This window comes from Rhipicephalus sanguineus, chromosome 7, assembly GCF_013339695.2.
Source record: "Rhipicephalus sanguineus isolate Rsan-2018 chromosome 7, BIME_Rsan_1.4, whole genome shotgun sequence".
In the NCBI taxonomy this organism is placed as follows: Eukaryota; Metazoa; Arthropoda; class Arachnida; order Ixodida; family Ixodidae; genus Rhipicephalus; species Rhipicephalus sanguineus.
The window spans coordinates 136,214,890-136,228,773 of NC_051182.1; the positions used below are offsets into that span (position 1 = coordinate 136,214,890).

The 13,884-nt window shown below is 46.0% G+C and overlaps 3 protein-coding genes across 3 annotated transcripts in view; 1 reads left to right on the forward strand and 2 right to left on the reverse strand.

Annotated features, from left to right (window-relative positions):
* LOC119400037 (double-strand break repair protein MRE11) overlaps positions 1-417 on the reverse strand; it is a 44,037-nt gene extending 43,620 nt beyond the window's left edge. Inside the window, exon 1 of the mRNA XM_037666954.2 lies at positions 168-417. Coding sequence (XP_037522882.1) covers positions 168-246 — 79 coding nt within the window. The 5' untranslated portion in view covers positions 247-417. The remainder of the gene's footprint in view (positions 1-167) is intronic.
* Positions 418-2,067: 1,650 nt separating this feature from the next.
* On the reverse strand, positions 2,068-3,481 carry LOC119400038 (26S proteasome regulatory subunit 6A-B). The gene has a single exon (XM_037666956.2). The coding sequence runs from the start codon at positions 3,447-3,449 to the stop codon at positions 2,154-2,156; it is 1,296 nt and encodes a 431-aa protein (XP_037522884.1). The 5' UTR covers positions 3,450-3,481; the 3' UTR covers positions 2,068-2,153.
* Positions 3,482-5,678: 2,197 nt separating this feature from the next.
* Positions 5,679-13,884, forward strand: part of LOC119400039 (inactive rhomboid protein 1) — a 48,806-nt gene continuing 40,600 nt past the window's right edge. Inside the window, exon 1 of the mRNA XM_037666957.1 lies at positions 5,679-6,066. The gene's annotated coding sequence lies outside the window, so the exon portion shown is untranslated. The remainder of the gene's footprint in view (positions 6,067-13,884) is intronic.

Below are 13,884 nucleotides of genomic sequence, written 5' to 3' on the forward strand. Positions count from 1 at the left end.
AAACAACATGCGTAGCAATCAAACACGCAAACACATATCGTTGCTTAAAGACAGCACTCTTTACTCAACGATCGCGGCTTTAAGAAGGAATAATGCCGCGCATAGAAAAGCTGCCGCGCGATTGTTTACAACGAGTCGCTAACGATGACAGGCATTCGCGCGCTTACTTCTTTCGGCGTCCTTCGCTTCGTAGCCGAGATGCAAATCGGTGGCTACGAGGATTTTGAAGGCGTCCGAGGAGCTCATCTTGGATCGTCTCGGGCGAGCATTCACAGGTATCGCAGAAGAGTTAGGCGCCAGAGGACATCTACAAGTTGCGTGTCACTCAATCCGGGTACTGCCGCGACGGCCACGCCATTTCAAGCAGCAACAAGTCTTCGGAAACCGCGGCAACGAAGTCGCGGTAATCATCGACGTGAAAATTGGCGCGGAAATTATACCGACGTCTGATTTGAAGCTGTGCGGTGTAGCTTACTTTGCAGGGCGTCGTGGCTATTGAAATATTTAAGGTGCGTAAATCTTATCATGAATCGTATTAAGATTAATTGTTCGATATTTTAAGTGTGGATCACTTCAGGGGCACCGTCTCATGTCGCATGGTCACGCAAACCAGGCTAACAATGAGATTGAGTTTATTTAACCACGTGACAAGTACATGGAAATGCTCAAAACCAGTGCATAATAAACTGGCAAAGTCTGAAATAATATAAACTACAGAAATAACCAAGAATTCATCGCAATAACTTACCTAAAATCGCTAAAAACGCTTCTGAAACATGCGCCTGAGACTCGCGCCGCGCAACAGAGGGCGCCACCATCTCGGCAGGCGCGCGATTGCCAAGGGAATCGCTGGGTCGCCCTTGCTACTCACTACCTCAGGTTTCACGGTACTGTATCTGCATTAAGCGCAGGATTTAGAACTACACCAGGGCCCACACAAGAACGACACTAGTGCTACATTTTTTTCTTTTCGTTTAAGCGTGAGCAGTGCCTATCAGAATATAAATGAGATTAACCTTAGCTATTTGAACATACCAGGCTATGAACAATTCTTGCTTGTGGGCGTGTTTGTCAATCAACTCTGATGTGCCAAGAATATAAACCATGCTGAAATGTGTTTAATAACATTCATGTCGCCCTGAAGAATTTCCCTCACATTGTATACTTTGTAATTATATCATAACTGCATGGGATTTTCTAAACTGAGATGTTGAAGTTCCATTTAAACGTTGGCATACGCACATTACAGTTGACAGTGCAGAAGTTGAAAATCCCTAAGCGTGTATTTAAATAAAGGGGGGGGCTCCAAAGGTTGATTTGATGGCAGGTTTTACTTGCAAACAACGCAGAACACCCGAATAAATTGAAGATGTGTTGGTAACTCATTCAAACATACGGAATTCATGTGTTGCAGTCCGTGTGTTGATCCGAACAAGGCAAAAGTTCAGAGGAAGATATGAAGAGATATAAAAAACGATTGAACAGCGGCTGTCGCTGGAACCAACATTCTAACAAGTGGACTTGTCTTTGTCAGGTCTGCAACTGGTGAAGACAAGTCCACTCGTTGAAACATTGCCCCCAGAAACACTCCCCTGTCCGATGATTTATCATAAGTTCATGCATCGCTGGTATTTCCAAGTGCATGTGTATCGAACCCCACTCAAGGTTGATGAAGCCACGTGTTCCATTAATGAACACAATGAAATGCAAGTTAATTCATGTAAATGAAGTGTAAATTTCTGAAGCACGTTGTGGCTGGCTGTATAGAGCTGCCAAAGGAATTCCACGTACGATGCAGGTGACATTCGCGAACTTACGAAAGGGTGACATGGCTCTGTTTCATGTACACACAGAACTTAAAACAAAAATGTGGAATTCATGCACTAGTGACACAAGGACAACCATGGTCCTGCAATGTTTCCAAGGAATGTGTTGCACCGCAAACACCCTGAACCAAGATGCACGTAGCAACGTAGCAGATACGTAACCTTAATGAGACTGAAGACTTCGTGTATTGACGTACCAAAACACCAAACTACAACACAAACTGGAAGCAGGAAGGAGCCGTAGAATGAAAGGACTGGTTTTAATGAAGCACAGACGAAAAAAAAAAAAAGAGGAAAGACAGAAACCATCTTGTGTGACCTCCCGGCCTACGCGTAGTAGTTGAGATTTGCCTTCTTCTTGGCCTGCACTTCCATGATGGCGTCCATGTAGTCTTCGTGCGTGACTTTTTCGCCGGCACGTCGCAGGGCTATCATGCCGGCTTCTACGCACACCGCCTTGCACTGCGCCCCGTTGAAGTCGTCCGTGCACCTTGCAAGCTCCTCGAAGTTGACGTCCTTGTCGAAGTTCATCTTTCGAGAGTGGATCTGCATGATGCGCGCCCTGGCCTCTTCGTTGGGGTGCGGGAACTCGATCTTCCGGTCCAGTCGACCGGACCTGAGCAACGCGGGGTCCAAGATGTCGACCCGATTGGTGGCAGCGATGACTTTGATGTCAGCGCTGGAACTGAAACCGTCGAGCTGGTTGAGGAGTTCCAGCATGGTACGTTGAACCTCCCGGTCTCCAGCCTTTTCGGAGTCGAAACGCTTGGTGCCGATGGCGTCCAACTCGTCGATGAAGATGATAGCGGGCGCTTTCTCCTTGGCCAACGCGAAGGCGTCCCTGACCAGTTTGGCTCCGTCTCCGATGAACATCTGGACCAACTGAGGGCCCGCTAGCTTCAGGAAGGTAGACTTGGTCTGCGCCGCGCAGGCCCTGGCCATTAGGGTCTTTCCCGTCCCCGGAGGACCGTAGAGGAGGACACCCTTGGGAGGGCTTATGCCCAGGTTGACGAACTTCTCCTTGTGGGTCATCGGCAGTACGACCGCCTCTACTAACTCCTGGATTTGCTTGTCGAGGCCTCCGATGTCGCTGTACTGCTCGGTGGGACGCTCGTCAACTTCCATCGCCTTGACGCGGGAGTCGTACTCCTGGGGCAACGTCTCCAGGATGAGGTACGAGTCCTTGTTGACTCCGACCAGGTCTCCCGGGCGGAGTTTCTCGGCGTCCACGAGCCCGATGACTGGCAGAAAGTATGTCTGACGCGTGGAGGTCTTGATGACGGCGCACTTGCCCTTGCGCAGGGAGTCGAGGTCCACGTTGGCGCCGTCCTCTTCGCCCAGTTCTTGAGGGTCGACGTCCAGGAGCTCGATGACGTTCGAAACGAGGTAAGGTAGGGTCTTGTTAACTTTGATCTTCTCGGTGTTCTCCTTGATTTTCTCTTTCTGGGCTTGGAGCTCGTGGGATATGCGCATCACCTCGCTCCGCATGATTTTCACCTCGTTGTCCAGAAGTCGCGTGCGACTGATAATTTCGTCCGCGGACATGCGCAGGACTTCTTCGCCCAGGGTGTCATTCTCGTCCTGCCAGAGGGACTTGTCGTCCAGCGCTGGTGGGCCGGCCATTTTGTCTCACACACACACTCGCCGCAAAATAACAAACAAAATTTTTTCGCGATTCACGCTGATGTCGACAACGATGCGATGTCGTTAGTTTCACGCCGCGGACGCTTCGCTGTTTGTGTTGCGTTTCGCAATAGCGGGCAACAATGTGGCAGCAGTAACATAATATCACGCGTCAGCGTAGTTATTCAACACTAATTCTTCTCTCAAAGATGTAAAATTCGTTACGTTTTACCAACGTTGTATAAGTGGTCAAGAACACTAGTTTCGGTTTCAGTTTTGCTAAGCATCAGGTGATATCTTTTTGACCCGAAGTACAGTAAACTACCTGAAGGTTGCGGGATCGAATCCCGGCTGCGGTGGCCCCATTTCAATGATATCGAAATGCTAGGGGGCCGTGTACTCACATTTAGGTGCACGTTAAAGAGCACCAAGGTGGTTAAAATTTTCCGGAGCCCACTACGGCGTCCCTCATAATCATGTTGTTTTGGGATGTATACGTACGAACCCAACAATTATTGATATCTCTTACAAAATTTAATCAACAGTTTGGTGATTTGTTCAAGCGTACCTCGCGGGAGATAATGTATGTTACACCTGAGGGACCACGATATAAACACGTATTCCGTGTTTCTACAAAGTCTGCGTGTTTTTGAGTGCGTCTTTAATTCGAAGGTTGGGTAATTCGGATCTCAATGACGGAAAGGGTGGTCTTTCGTCCCTCTTTAGTTAATTTCAAATTACGTCATAATTACTACACTATACAGTTTAAATAAAACGTTAGCTGACCCCTATGCTTCCAATAGGTTTCATTTAATATGGTTGTGTCTTACAAAGAAACGATCCCATCTAAAAAATTCACCTTCTTTATTTCGCGATAATTCGATATGCTTCCTAAGGTATGTCTTTATTACGTGCGTTCGCAGTTGTGGGGCCCTTGAGTTCATTGGACGACGTGACCAAATTTCCAGCACAAACACACGCCATATCACATAAGTTTCTGACATTCCAACAAGCCCAGCACGCAGCCACCCTCGTCAATCTGAAATTCGCCATTTTTTTTCGAAGCCTTTGCTCTTGATTACCATTTCCTCGAGACAACATTTCATTACACGTCTGACGCGAAACCAACGGCAGACCAGATCCTTTCAAAGGTGCGCGTACGCCGATCAGCTAGCTTGCTTGCTGTTCTTGGAACCGTTGTTTCGATCAGCCCGTGTTCCAGGAAGCGTGATCGACGGAAATTAAAAACAATACATGTAGCTGCATATGCCACCACAGAAGAATCTGTCAGGCAGCGCAAAACGCAACGGAATAAATAATTGAACCGTTTTCGCTGTGATTGATCACTTCCCGGTGAAATCGCGTAGAAAAATGAACCTGTGGCGCAGCGAACTCTCATACGCCGGGGCCCGGTTTTTACCTTATACCGGCCGACGCTGACTATCGGTTGCCGCGAAAAGTTAGTGTTTTATTGCTTCATTTTGTGGATGTAGGGAAAGTTTTAGTTTTTATAAGTGCGTTGCACATAAGGGGCCCGCGGCTTGTCGTCTATCCACTGTCTCAGGCCGCGTGGTCACGCAGTAGTAAACACAGTCGTAAGACAATTGTTATATAGATGTTCTATGACAAGGCTAACAGATATCAAAACCAGTGCAAAATTAAATAAACTAACAAAGTCTAAAATATTATAAATTACAGAAATAACCCAGAATTAGTCGCAATAGTTGGCCTAAAATCGCGAGAAACATTTCCGAAACATCTGGCTGATACCCGCGCCGTGCAAGAGAGGGCGCCACCACCTCGGCAAGCGCGCGAATGCCAAGGGAATCGCTGAGTTAACACTGTACGCTGAGTTAACCGTGTTACGCGCTTCCTCAGGCTTCACGGGAGCATGCATTAAGCGCAGGATTTATAACTACACCCCGACCTACACAAGGACGACATTAGCGCATGATTTATAACGCGAGATTTAGAACTACACCAGGGCCTATGCACAAGAACGACGCGGAATTTCGAATTACACCAAGACCCACAAGAACTACGTTAGCGTTACGTCAACCGCACAATTAGCGCTGGATTAGAGCGGAACTTTTTTTGCTGTTCGCAACAGCCGAAGACACGTAATACGCGCGCTTGAGGGGTACGTCAATTTTCCGGTTTCCGCGTAGTGTCAGCGGTAACCGGTTAGAGGGCGCGGCGTTTGCCTTTCAATCCGAAAACGTCAAGGAAAATCATGGCTGCCGTGCGGCCTAGAGACCAATTTCGGTTGCACCGTGTATCGTCGAGCGAAGAGCGACGTTGCGGGATGCTAGGCCACCCCGAATCGTCGTTGAAGACGAAGAACTCACCAGCGCGTCGCCTCTAAAAAAAGTGGCCGCGATGCTGCATGGACGGTGGTACGGATAAGGGCGCAAAAAACCCCCTGACCGCGGTTTCCTGTGCCGCACTTGTGTGTGTGTGTGCGTGTGTGTGTGTGCATGTGGAATCGGTGACATTTTGGAAAACACTGGCGCCCTGAAAGCCGAGAGGAGTTACGCGAAAAACGACGTAGCTGGGAGGCTTCGCGACGAGCAATGTCGCGCGCCAGAGCTGACCCGTGGACCGTAAGCCTAACGTGGTAAGTAGCAAGCCCCTCTTCCTCCTTATTTTTTACTTCCCGTTTTCTAGATCCGTGAAATTCGCGTGTCGTTTCACCACCCCCACTTCCTCCTCCCTGCCCTTTCGACTGGGCTAATAATCGTCGATGGTTTAGGAAAGGAACCATCGAAGCTACGGTGAAGCGCAACTAAGTGTTTCTTTCCTTGAAGAGGCGTGGCTTTGCTGAGCTGTTTGCGGGCGAAGCCAGCCCCGTAGGGTCAACCGTGTTGATTATGTATTCCGCCGTCCCGCAGTTTTTACGGTTATTTCTTTCGCGGCGACGTTTAGATTGCCCTGATTTCTTTTTTTTTTCTCTTTTGCTTCTCAGAGACGCTCCACTTTCCTAGCCTACGCGCGTAGGAGAAAAGCTATACGGTCCGAGAAATCGTAACGTTTCACGTTGCACGTATCGGTCAGCATGCAACGCAGAAAAAACACCTGACGCTGGCTCCGAACGACGCATGATTTGCTATTTTTTTACGCTTGTTTGTTTTGTGTTTTTCGATAAATCGTGGCTGGAATGCTTGCCGCTAACGTTTCGCCGATCGCCTCTCGGAAACTTTACCTTATTTCGTGAGGTTTACTACCTCAGAACGATGCATTTTGCGGCCGCAGAAAAAGAACTCGATATCCGCTGCGCGCGGAGTGTTTTCTGTGATACCGAAGCCCTCCTGTTCACCCCAGCGGAAGAAAAAAAAGAAAAGAAAAAACACCGACTGCACGAAACACATAACTACCTAAGCTCTTCACACCTTCGATGTGGCAGTCGCGTCATGTGTTGTCGTTTTTTCTAATCGGTAAAGGTGTTACCAAGGTGCGCTGCGCGTTGTAAAGGCAAGCGAGGTGGCTACATTCTTTTAGGCCTAGGTGGTTTGTCGATTCTTTCTCGGGAGCGATATTTTCGACCCCGTTTTTTCGTTTATTTACATCATTCGGCGCTGTTGGCAAAGGGAAAGGGCTGGGGCGAGATTGTGATCGTTGTTGCTTACCCCTCCACGACGATAGATGAAAGAAACAACGATAGAATCGGCTTTGTTTGTTGTGCTTAAGGCTACGGGTCGAAGCTTAGACTGCGCGCTGGGACCGTGGGCTGTTTATTCGCTCTCTAAATCGCCCTTGCTGTTTTGAAAGAGGTTGTTGCGAAGGTCCGCGGTTTAAATTTAGGAACGGCGCACTTAGCGTTTTTGTTCTACTGGTTTTAGTTTCTTCGTTAAATTCTTTTGACTCGGCGTTGAGAATTTGCACGGCGCTCCGATTCGGTAATCAATCTAGAAGGAAAGCAAAACATGGAAGTCAAGAATCTAGGTCGCTATCAACTGCTCGATTATAGTCCAGGATAGCTGACTGATAACGTGCTTTAAACCCGCCACGGTGGTCTAGTAAGTTACGGTGCTCGACTGCTGACATGAATAAGGTCGCGGGATCGAATCCTTGCCGCGTTTTCTATGGATGCGATTGAGGCCCGTGTACTTAGATTTAGGTGCACGTTAAATAACTGCAGGTGGTCGAAGTTTCCGGAGCCCTCCACTACGGTGCTCCTCATAATGATAATCGTGGTTTTGGGACGTTATAAACCCCAGCAATTATTATTGTCTGATAACAACGTACATTAATTTTTCTGAGGAGTAACAGCTGATACCTCCGCGGGCACGTCGGTATTACCAATATAACTTGTTGAAACATGTTTATTTTGGCGTCGTTACGTTGCATTTCGAGCGCGCGTTTTCAGGCTTATAGATAAGGGCTTTCCACAAATCTGTAGCTCTTACCGTAGGCACGCGATCATCATGGAATATTTCTTCGAAGTAACGTTGTGTTCTTAAGGTCTTTCGTTATCGAAAGATCGTTACGGAATACTGGAAATGGTTATAAGTACCATTCTGTACAGGTACTACCGAGCGCTAGTTGGAATTGTAGAATTGTGTTCCTGGAAGCGTTCTTGCAATGCAACGTACATTACTTTTTGTACACGCAAATATTGATTTGTCCAAGATATCACCACTCAAAATCGCAAATCGTTGTTAAATCAAGTCCCTGTCTCATCGACTTAATCCTCCATCGTCCGTAAACGCCGTTTTTGTCGTTTTTTTTTTTCTCCTTAAACCTGACCTTTTGATAACCAGCATTCGTCTGTAAAGCTAGCTCCGTTGCGGTGCGCACGTACTAGGCAGTGAAGCCAGCTTTCAGTTTCTTTCAATTTTTTTTGCGCCCGGTTTTGCGAACAAATTTTTCTTTCCTCGTTTACTTGAAATCAACACCATTTGTTGTGTTCGGTTTATGTCATCAGTTTACTGGTGGTTGTGTCCTAATTTTATTGAGAGCCACCTTTTTTGTTTTCAAAAAAAAAATAAAAATACACGGAAGGCTGCGTTTTTGTCGGAACTGTTGATCAAGAAGCAGCGTGCGGAAATTTACATTTTTTTTTCGCCAGCGCCATGCCTTATGCGGAATTTGAAATTTTGTTTTGTTGCTTTGTTTCCAAGGTGCGTGGTGGTACTGTTGTGCCTTTTAATTTCGGCACCACGGCCGTCATTATTTTTTCTTTTTTTTTCCCGGTGTCAGCATTGATTTTATAAGAGAGTCTCCAGCAGTGCCGGCAACGGAAGGATGATGACGCACCGTTTCGAAACACTGAATTCGCCGAACGGCATTTTGTGTCGGCTTATTCATGTCGGCATATCTGTGATGTAATATGTTCGTTTTCGGTTCGCTTTGTTTCATTCGACTCACTTCAGTCGTGAACACCGCTTTTAATTTGTTTAATTCGTTTCCGAGTCTTCTCGAAAGAAAAAGAAAAAAAAAACATTCCGGGAAGGCTGTGCTGCTTGTGTTGTTCAAGTCTAGAATCTATAACGTGCAAATTACGATAATGAAATCGAAAAATAGAGAGAAAGATTTCGAAACGGAACAAGCACTCTGTCGCTGACATGACCTAGATTTCATTTAACCTTTGTTATTAACGGGAGCTTATCTTATTACATAATCAATATCTGGGGTTTTACTTGCCAAAACTGCGATATGATTACGAGGCATGCCATGGTGGAGGGCTCCGGAATTTCGACCGACTGGTGTTCTTTAATGTGCACTGACATCACACCGAACACGTGCCCCTAGCAGTCTCGCGCCCATCGAAATGCGACCGCTGCGGCCGGGGTCGAACCCGCAACCGGTGGGTCATCAGCAGAGCACCGTAACCACCCTACCACCGTGGCGGACGTTATCTTGTTTTTTTTTTTCTTTATTCGGACTGTTGGTTGTTGTGTTTAGCTACATGAACGACTTAACAAGCTGCGCAGCTAAACACTTCGTTCTTGAAGCTTCCTTTCTAGTTCTCTCGTGATTTTCGAAATTTTCTTTCTTTTTTTTTCGACAAAGAGAATTGGTAGATTGAAAATATCGGTCTTTCATTTGGTACATTATATCTGTTTCCTTTTAAATGCAACTGAAATAATCAAATTGGACGCACGAGGCAAGACGGGTGGTACAGTGGTTACGGTGCTCGACTGCTGACCCGAAGGACGCGGGTTTGATCCCAGCCTCAGCATTTGCAGTTTCAGTGGAGGTGAAAATGCTAGAAGGTACACGTTAAAGAACCTCGGGTGGTAGTTGAAATTTCCAGAGCCCTCCACTATGGCGTGCCTCATAATCATATCGTGGTTTTGGGATGTAAAACTCCAGCAATTATTATTGGGTGCACTAGATGCTGAACTAAGTGACTATCTTATTAATGTGTGTATTCTGACGATAAAAAATGAAGCGAAGGAAAGACCAGGGGGTGTTATTTGTAGTTTTTAATTAAAGTGCTGTAGTTATGAGATAAAGGTCCCCACCAGTGGCATGTTGTTCTTGGGTATTGACACCAATTTTCGAGGCTGTGTTTACTCTGTCATACAAATCTACTGAATTTGGAGATTCCAAGCAGAAACTGAATTTAGAGGTGCGACTACTTTTGCCATTTCTGTGCACTGTTGGCAACGAATAGGAAAGCCCTGCCACAGTGGTCTAGTTGTTATGGCGCTCGACTGCTGACCCGAAGGTCGCGGGATCGAATCCCGGCCGCGGCGGCTGCATTTTCGATGGAGGCGAAAATGTTTGAGGCCCGTGTACTTAGATTTAGGTGCACGTTAAAGAACCCTAGGTGGTCGAAATTTCCGGAGCCCTCCACTACGGCGTCTCTCATAATCATATCGTGGTTTTGGGATGTAAAACTCCAGCAATTATTATTGGGTGCACTAGATGCTGAACTAAGTGACTATCTTATTAATGTGTGTATTCTGACGATAAAAAATGAAGCGAAGGAAAGACCAGGGGGTGTTATTTGTAGTTTTTAATTAAAGTGCTGTAGTTATGAGATAAAGGTCCCCACCAGTGGCATGTTGTTCTTGGGTATTGACACCAATTTTCGAGGCTGTGTTTACTCTGTCATACAAATCTACTGAATTTGGAGATTCCAAGCAGAAACTGAATTTAGAGGTGCGACTACTTTTGCCATTTCTGTGCACTGTTGGCAACGAATAGGAAAGCCCTGCCACAGTGGTCTAGTTGTTATGGCGCTCGACTGCTGACCCGAAGGTCGCGGGATCGAATCCCGGCCGCGGCGGCTGCATTTTCGATGGAGGCGAAAATGTTTGAGGCCCGTGTACTTAGATTTAGGTGCACGTTAAAGAACCCCAGGTGGTCGAAATTTCCGGAGCCCTCCACTACGGCGTCTCTCATAATCATATCGTGGTTTTGGGACGTTAAACCCCAGATATTGTTAAGGAATAGGACATGAACACTGAGCTCATGGTGAATTAAGCATTCTTGTTGCCTCAAGTTCCTTTGTATCCCTTCTGGTTGAAATATTTTGCTACTCATGATCGCTTTGGTGAAGGCAGTACCATGTTTAACGAGACATTGAGTGTGGGGCATTTCAGCAGGAACTTCAAAACCTTTTTTTTTACCTTTTTAGGAATACTCGCTGCCAGCAAATAGCTATTGCATGTAATTTGAGTAGGACGTTAAATTTAGTTTGTAAAGAAATATAGTATGCCTATCTGTACAATAATTATGTAATTACATTGTAATTACAAATAATTCCTATAAAATACACTGACTGACCAACTTTGGGCCGTCCGGCAAGCCGAGGATGCCACCCGTGTCCAAGGGCTTCATGCCGTCACCTGACGCCATCATCATCGACGGAGAGTGGGACGGGACAGGGGTTAATCCCCTCTTCCCCCCGCCTCGCCCGGACATTTATTAAAGTGTATTCACTCACTCATTGATTTATCCTAACACTACCACTTGCCTTAAATTTGGTCTCCAGAATTTTGCCATCCAATTATGTAAACTTCATGAATTTATAGACAGTTCATCATAATGCATATTGCAAATAGATAAGCAAATGATTGGTGCACATATAACAAATACAGTCAGTACATAACTACATTCCTCGAAACGCATTGTAAACTGACGCGAATAACAGCCCCGCTTTCGTATAATTATGCGCTACAGACCTTGTGACCGGTTGTTTTTTCTGTTTGCGTTTCGATCGATGGTTCGCTGTGCATCTATTGATTGCTTTTGCATGCGTTGTGCCGTTTGTTCTCTGGTCTGTCTCCCACACTGTTCAAGGCTTTGCAAACTATGCTTCACCAATTTTTCATCATTTCATGCTTAGATAAGTATCACACTTGACAAACGCCTGTAAGTCAAGTCGTATTTTGTGTGTTTACATTGCGTTTTTCTTTTCTTTTCTTTTTTTAGTGAGCCGATGATAAATCTAATGCATGCTAGTCCGCATGAACCCTTTCGTTTATTGATTATTCCCAGTGTCACGCTGCTTTCACGTTGTACCATGTGCAAGACTGCATGCGGGTTGGAAATAACCTGCTCATTATTCTTGACGTCATGACCCAGCCCGGCTTAGTTATACCCTGCCTGTCGGTAACAAATGCGAGAGAAAAAAACAAAAAAACATTAGGAGCCCTTGCCCTATCGGGAAAATGTGGGCGAGTGAAGCTTGGAACGTATGTGCCTGGCTTACTACTTTTCTTTCTTCCTACTGCATTGCGCACTGCTCCCTCCTAACTGCTTCCTTTCTCCATGCCAGGAATTGAGCCTCATCCACGTGCTTAGCAGTGCAACACTTCAGTTGCCACTGGCAACAACGACGGTCACGCATTCATATCCAGGCAACAATGAAATGTGGCAACGCGAATTGATAAGTGACCTCGATAAAAGATCAGATTGCCATATCAGAAATGGCAGATCACCGACAAGCCTACGATCAAGAGTGCATCAGTTATTGGAAAGCGGCGCATACAAATACGCACGTAACTGGTGCAGCTTCTCGGGTCGCATTTCTGTACGCCCGCCGGCACCGGGTTTTCTGCGTCCGATGCTGCCACCACCAAAATCGGTGACTCGTAAAAGCTTCGTTTGAAAACAAAGCCAGTTTTCGCGAATGCCATTTCATTTAGGTCATCGTTATCCATTCATTCAGATTCAGACGTTATGCTTTACGTGACAAGTCAGTCATTCGAGTTACGAAATTCTTCATCGTATACGTGAAGAAAAAGAAAGGGACAAAACGTGCGTGACAGAACCGACGAAAAACAGGCTTATGGAACGATCCGTAGCCATAGTGGAAGCTCTTAGATCTAAACAATACCGCCCGTGCAAACAGCTTCAATCATTCCGACAGGTCCCGCGAGACAAACGAGTCCATTTGTTCGGCCGAAAAGGCAGCATGTGGCTGACGGATTTGCGACAGTTACTGCAGTGAAGGAAAATGGGCCTGTCAGAATGTATGTTTGATTCATCTCCGGGACCATAGTCAATTGCGACGCTGGTTGCTTCCACTTTTATTTACATTTCTCTTTCTTTCCGTCCTTCCTCTCTTTCTGCACCCGGCACTCTGTCATCGAGCGTCATTGACCCAGGAAGTACGAAAGAAGGGGACTCGTTCGAGGGGCTCGTTTCTTTGTTAGACACAACGAAATGAATCGAACAGACGATTAGGCCAGGGAAAGCATAGGGGATATATGTTGTCATTAACTGCAGTGCTATGGTTGTGACCTTAATTGAAATGAATTAAAGTGGACGAAGAAGCACCAATTTCGTCGGCGATATCCAAACTCACGACCTTCTAATTGCGCGTCCGATGCCCTACCAATTGAACAACGACGGAGCAAATAACGTGGACGAGCTCCCTCGTCCATGTTGTTGGGCATTTATTTCAATCAATTCAATCAACTTTCATTCTTTCACAGTAGAGCGTAGAAGATAAGGATGTACAGGAGGTCTCGTGGTATAAACTGAATTGGGACCTCCTGTACACTATAAACATAAGTGCTTGATCGGCAACAACAGTAGCAAAGCCAGTATGATTACAAAATTATAAACACTGAGAAACAGATATAAGTAAATGACTATATTAACATCAATAATGTATCAGCGGTAATTGAATGCAGGTACAAATAACACTAAAAAGAAAAAAGAAGGAGAAAAGTTGCGTTTAAACCCCGGGACTGTTAGCCAGCGGCACTCGTAGCCAAGCCAGCGAATGTGGAACACTTCTTTTTTTAGCCAAAGGACGCATAATTCGAAGGTTGTGGGTTTGGATCCTGCCAACGGAATGGGCGCTTTTTTTTAGTCTATTTTAATACCTCTCAGTTTAGGTCACAACTGTTACGCTACTGTTAAAAATGCAAATAATGTACGCTATGCTTTCCTTGGCTTAATGGCCTGTTGGTTTCATTGATTGAGCCAGGAAGCGACACTGCTAATGTCAAGAATAGTAGCGAGCTCAACA

Coding starts and splice junctions, on each gene's coding strand:
- LOC119400038 (XM_037666956.2), bottom strand. CDS start 3,449: ATGGCCGGCCCACCAGCGCTGGACGACAAGTCCCTCTGGCAGGACGAG.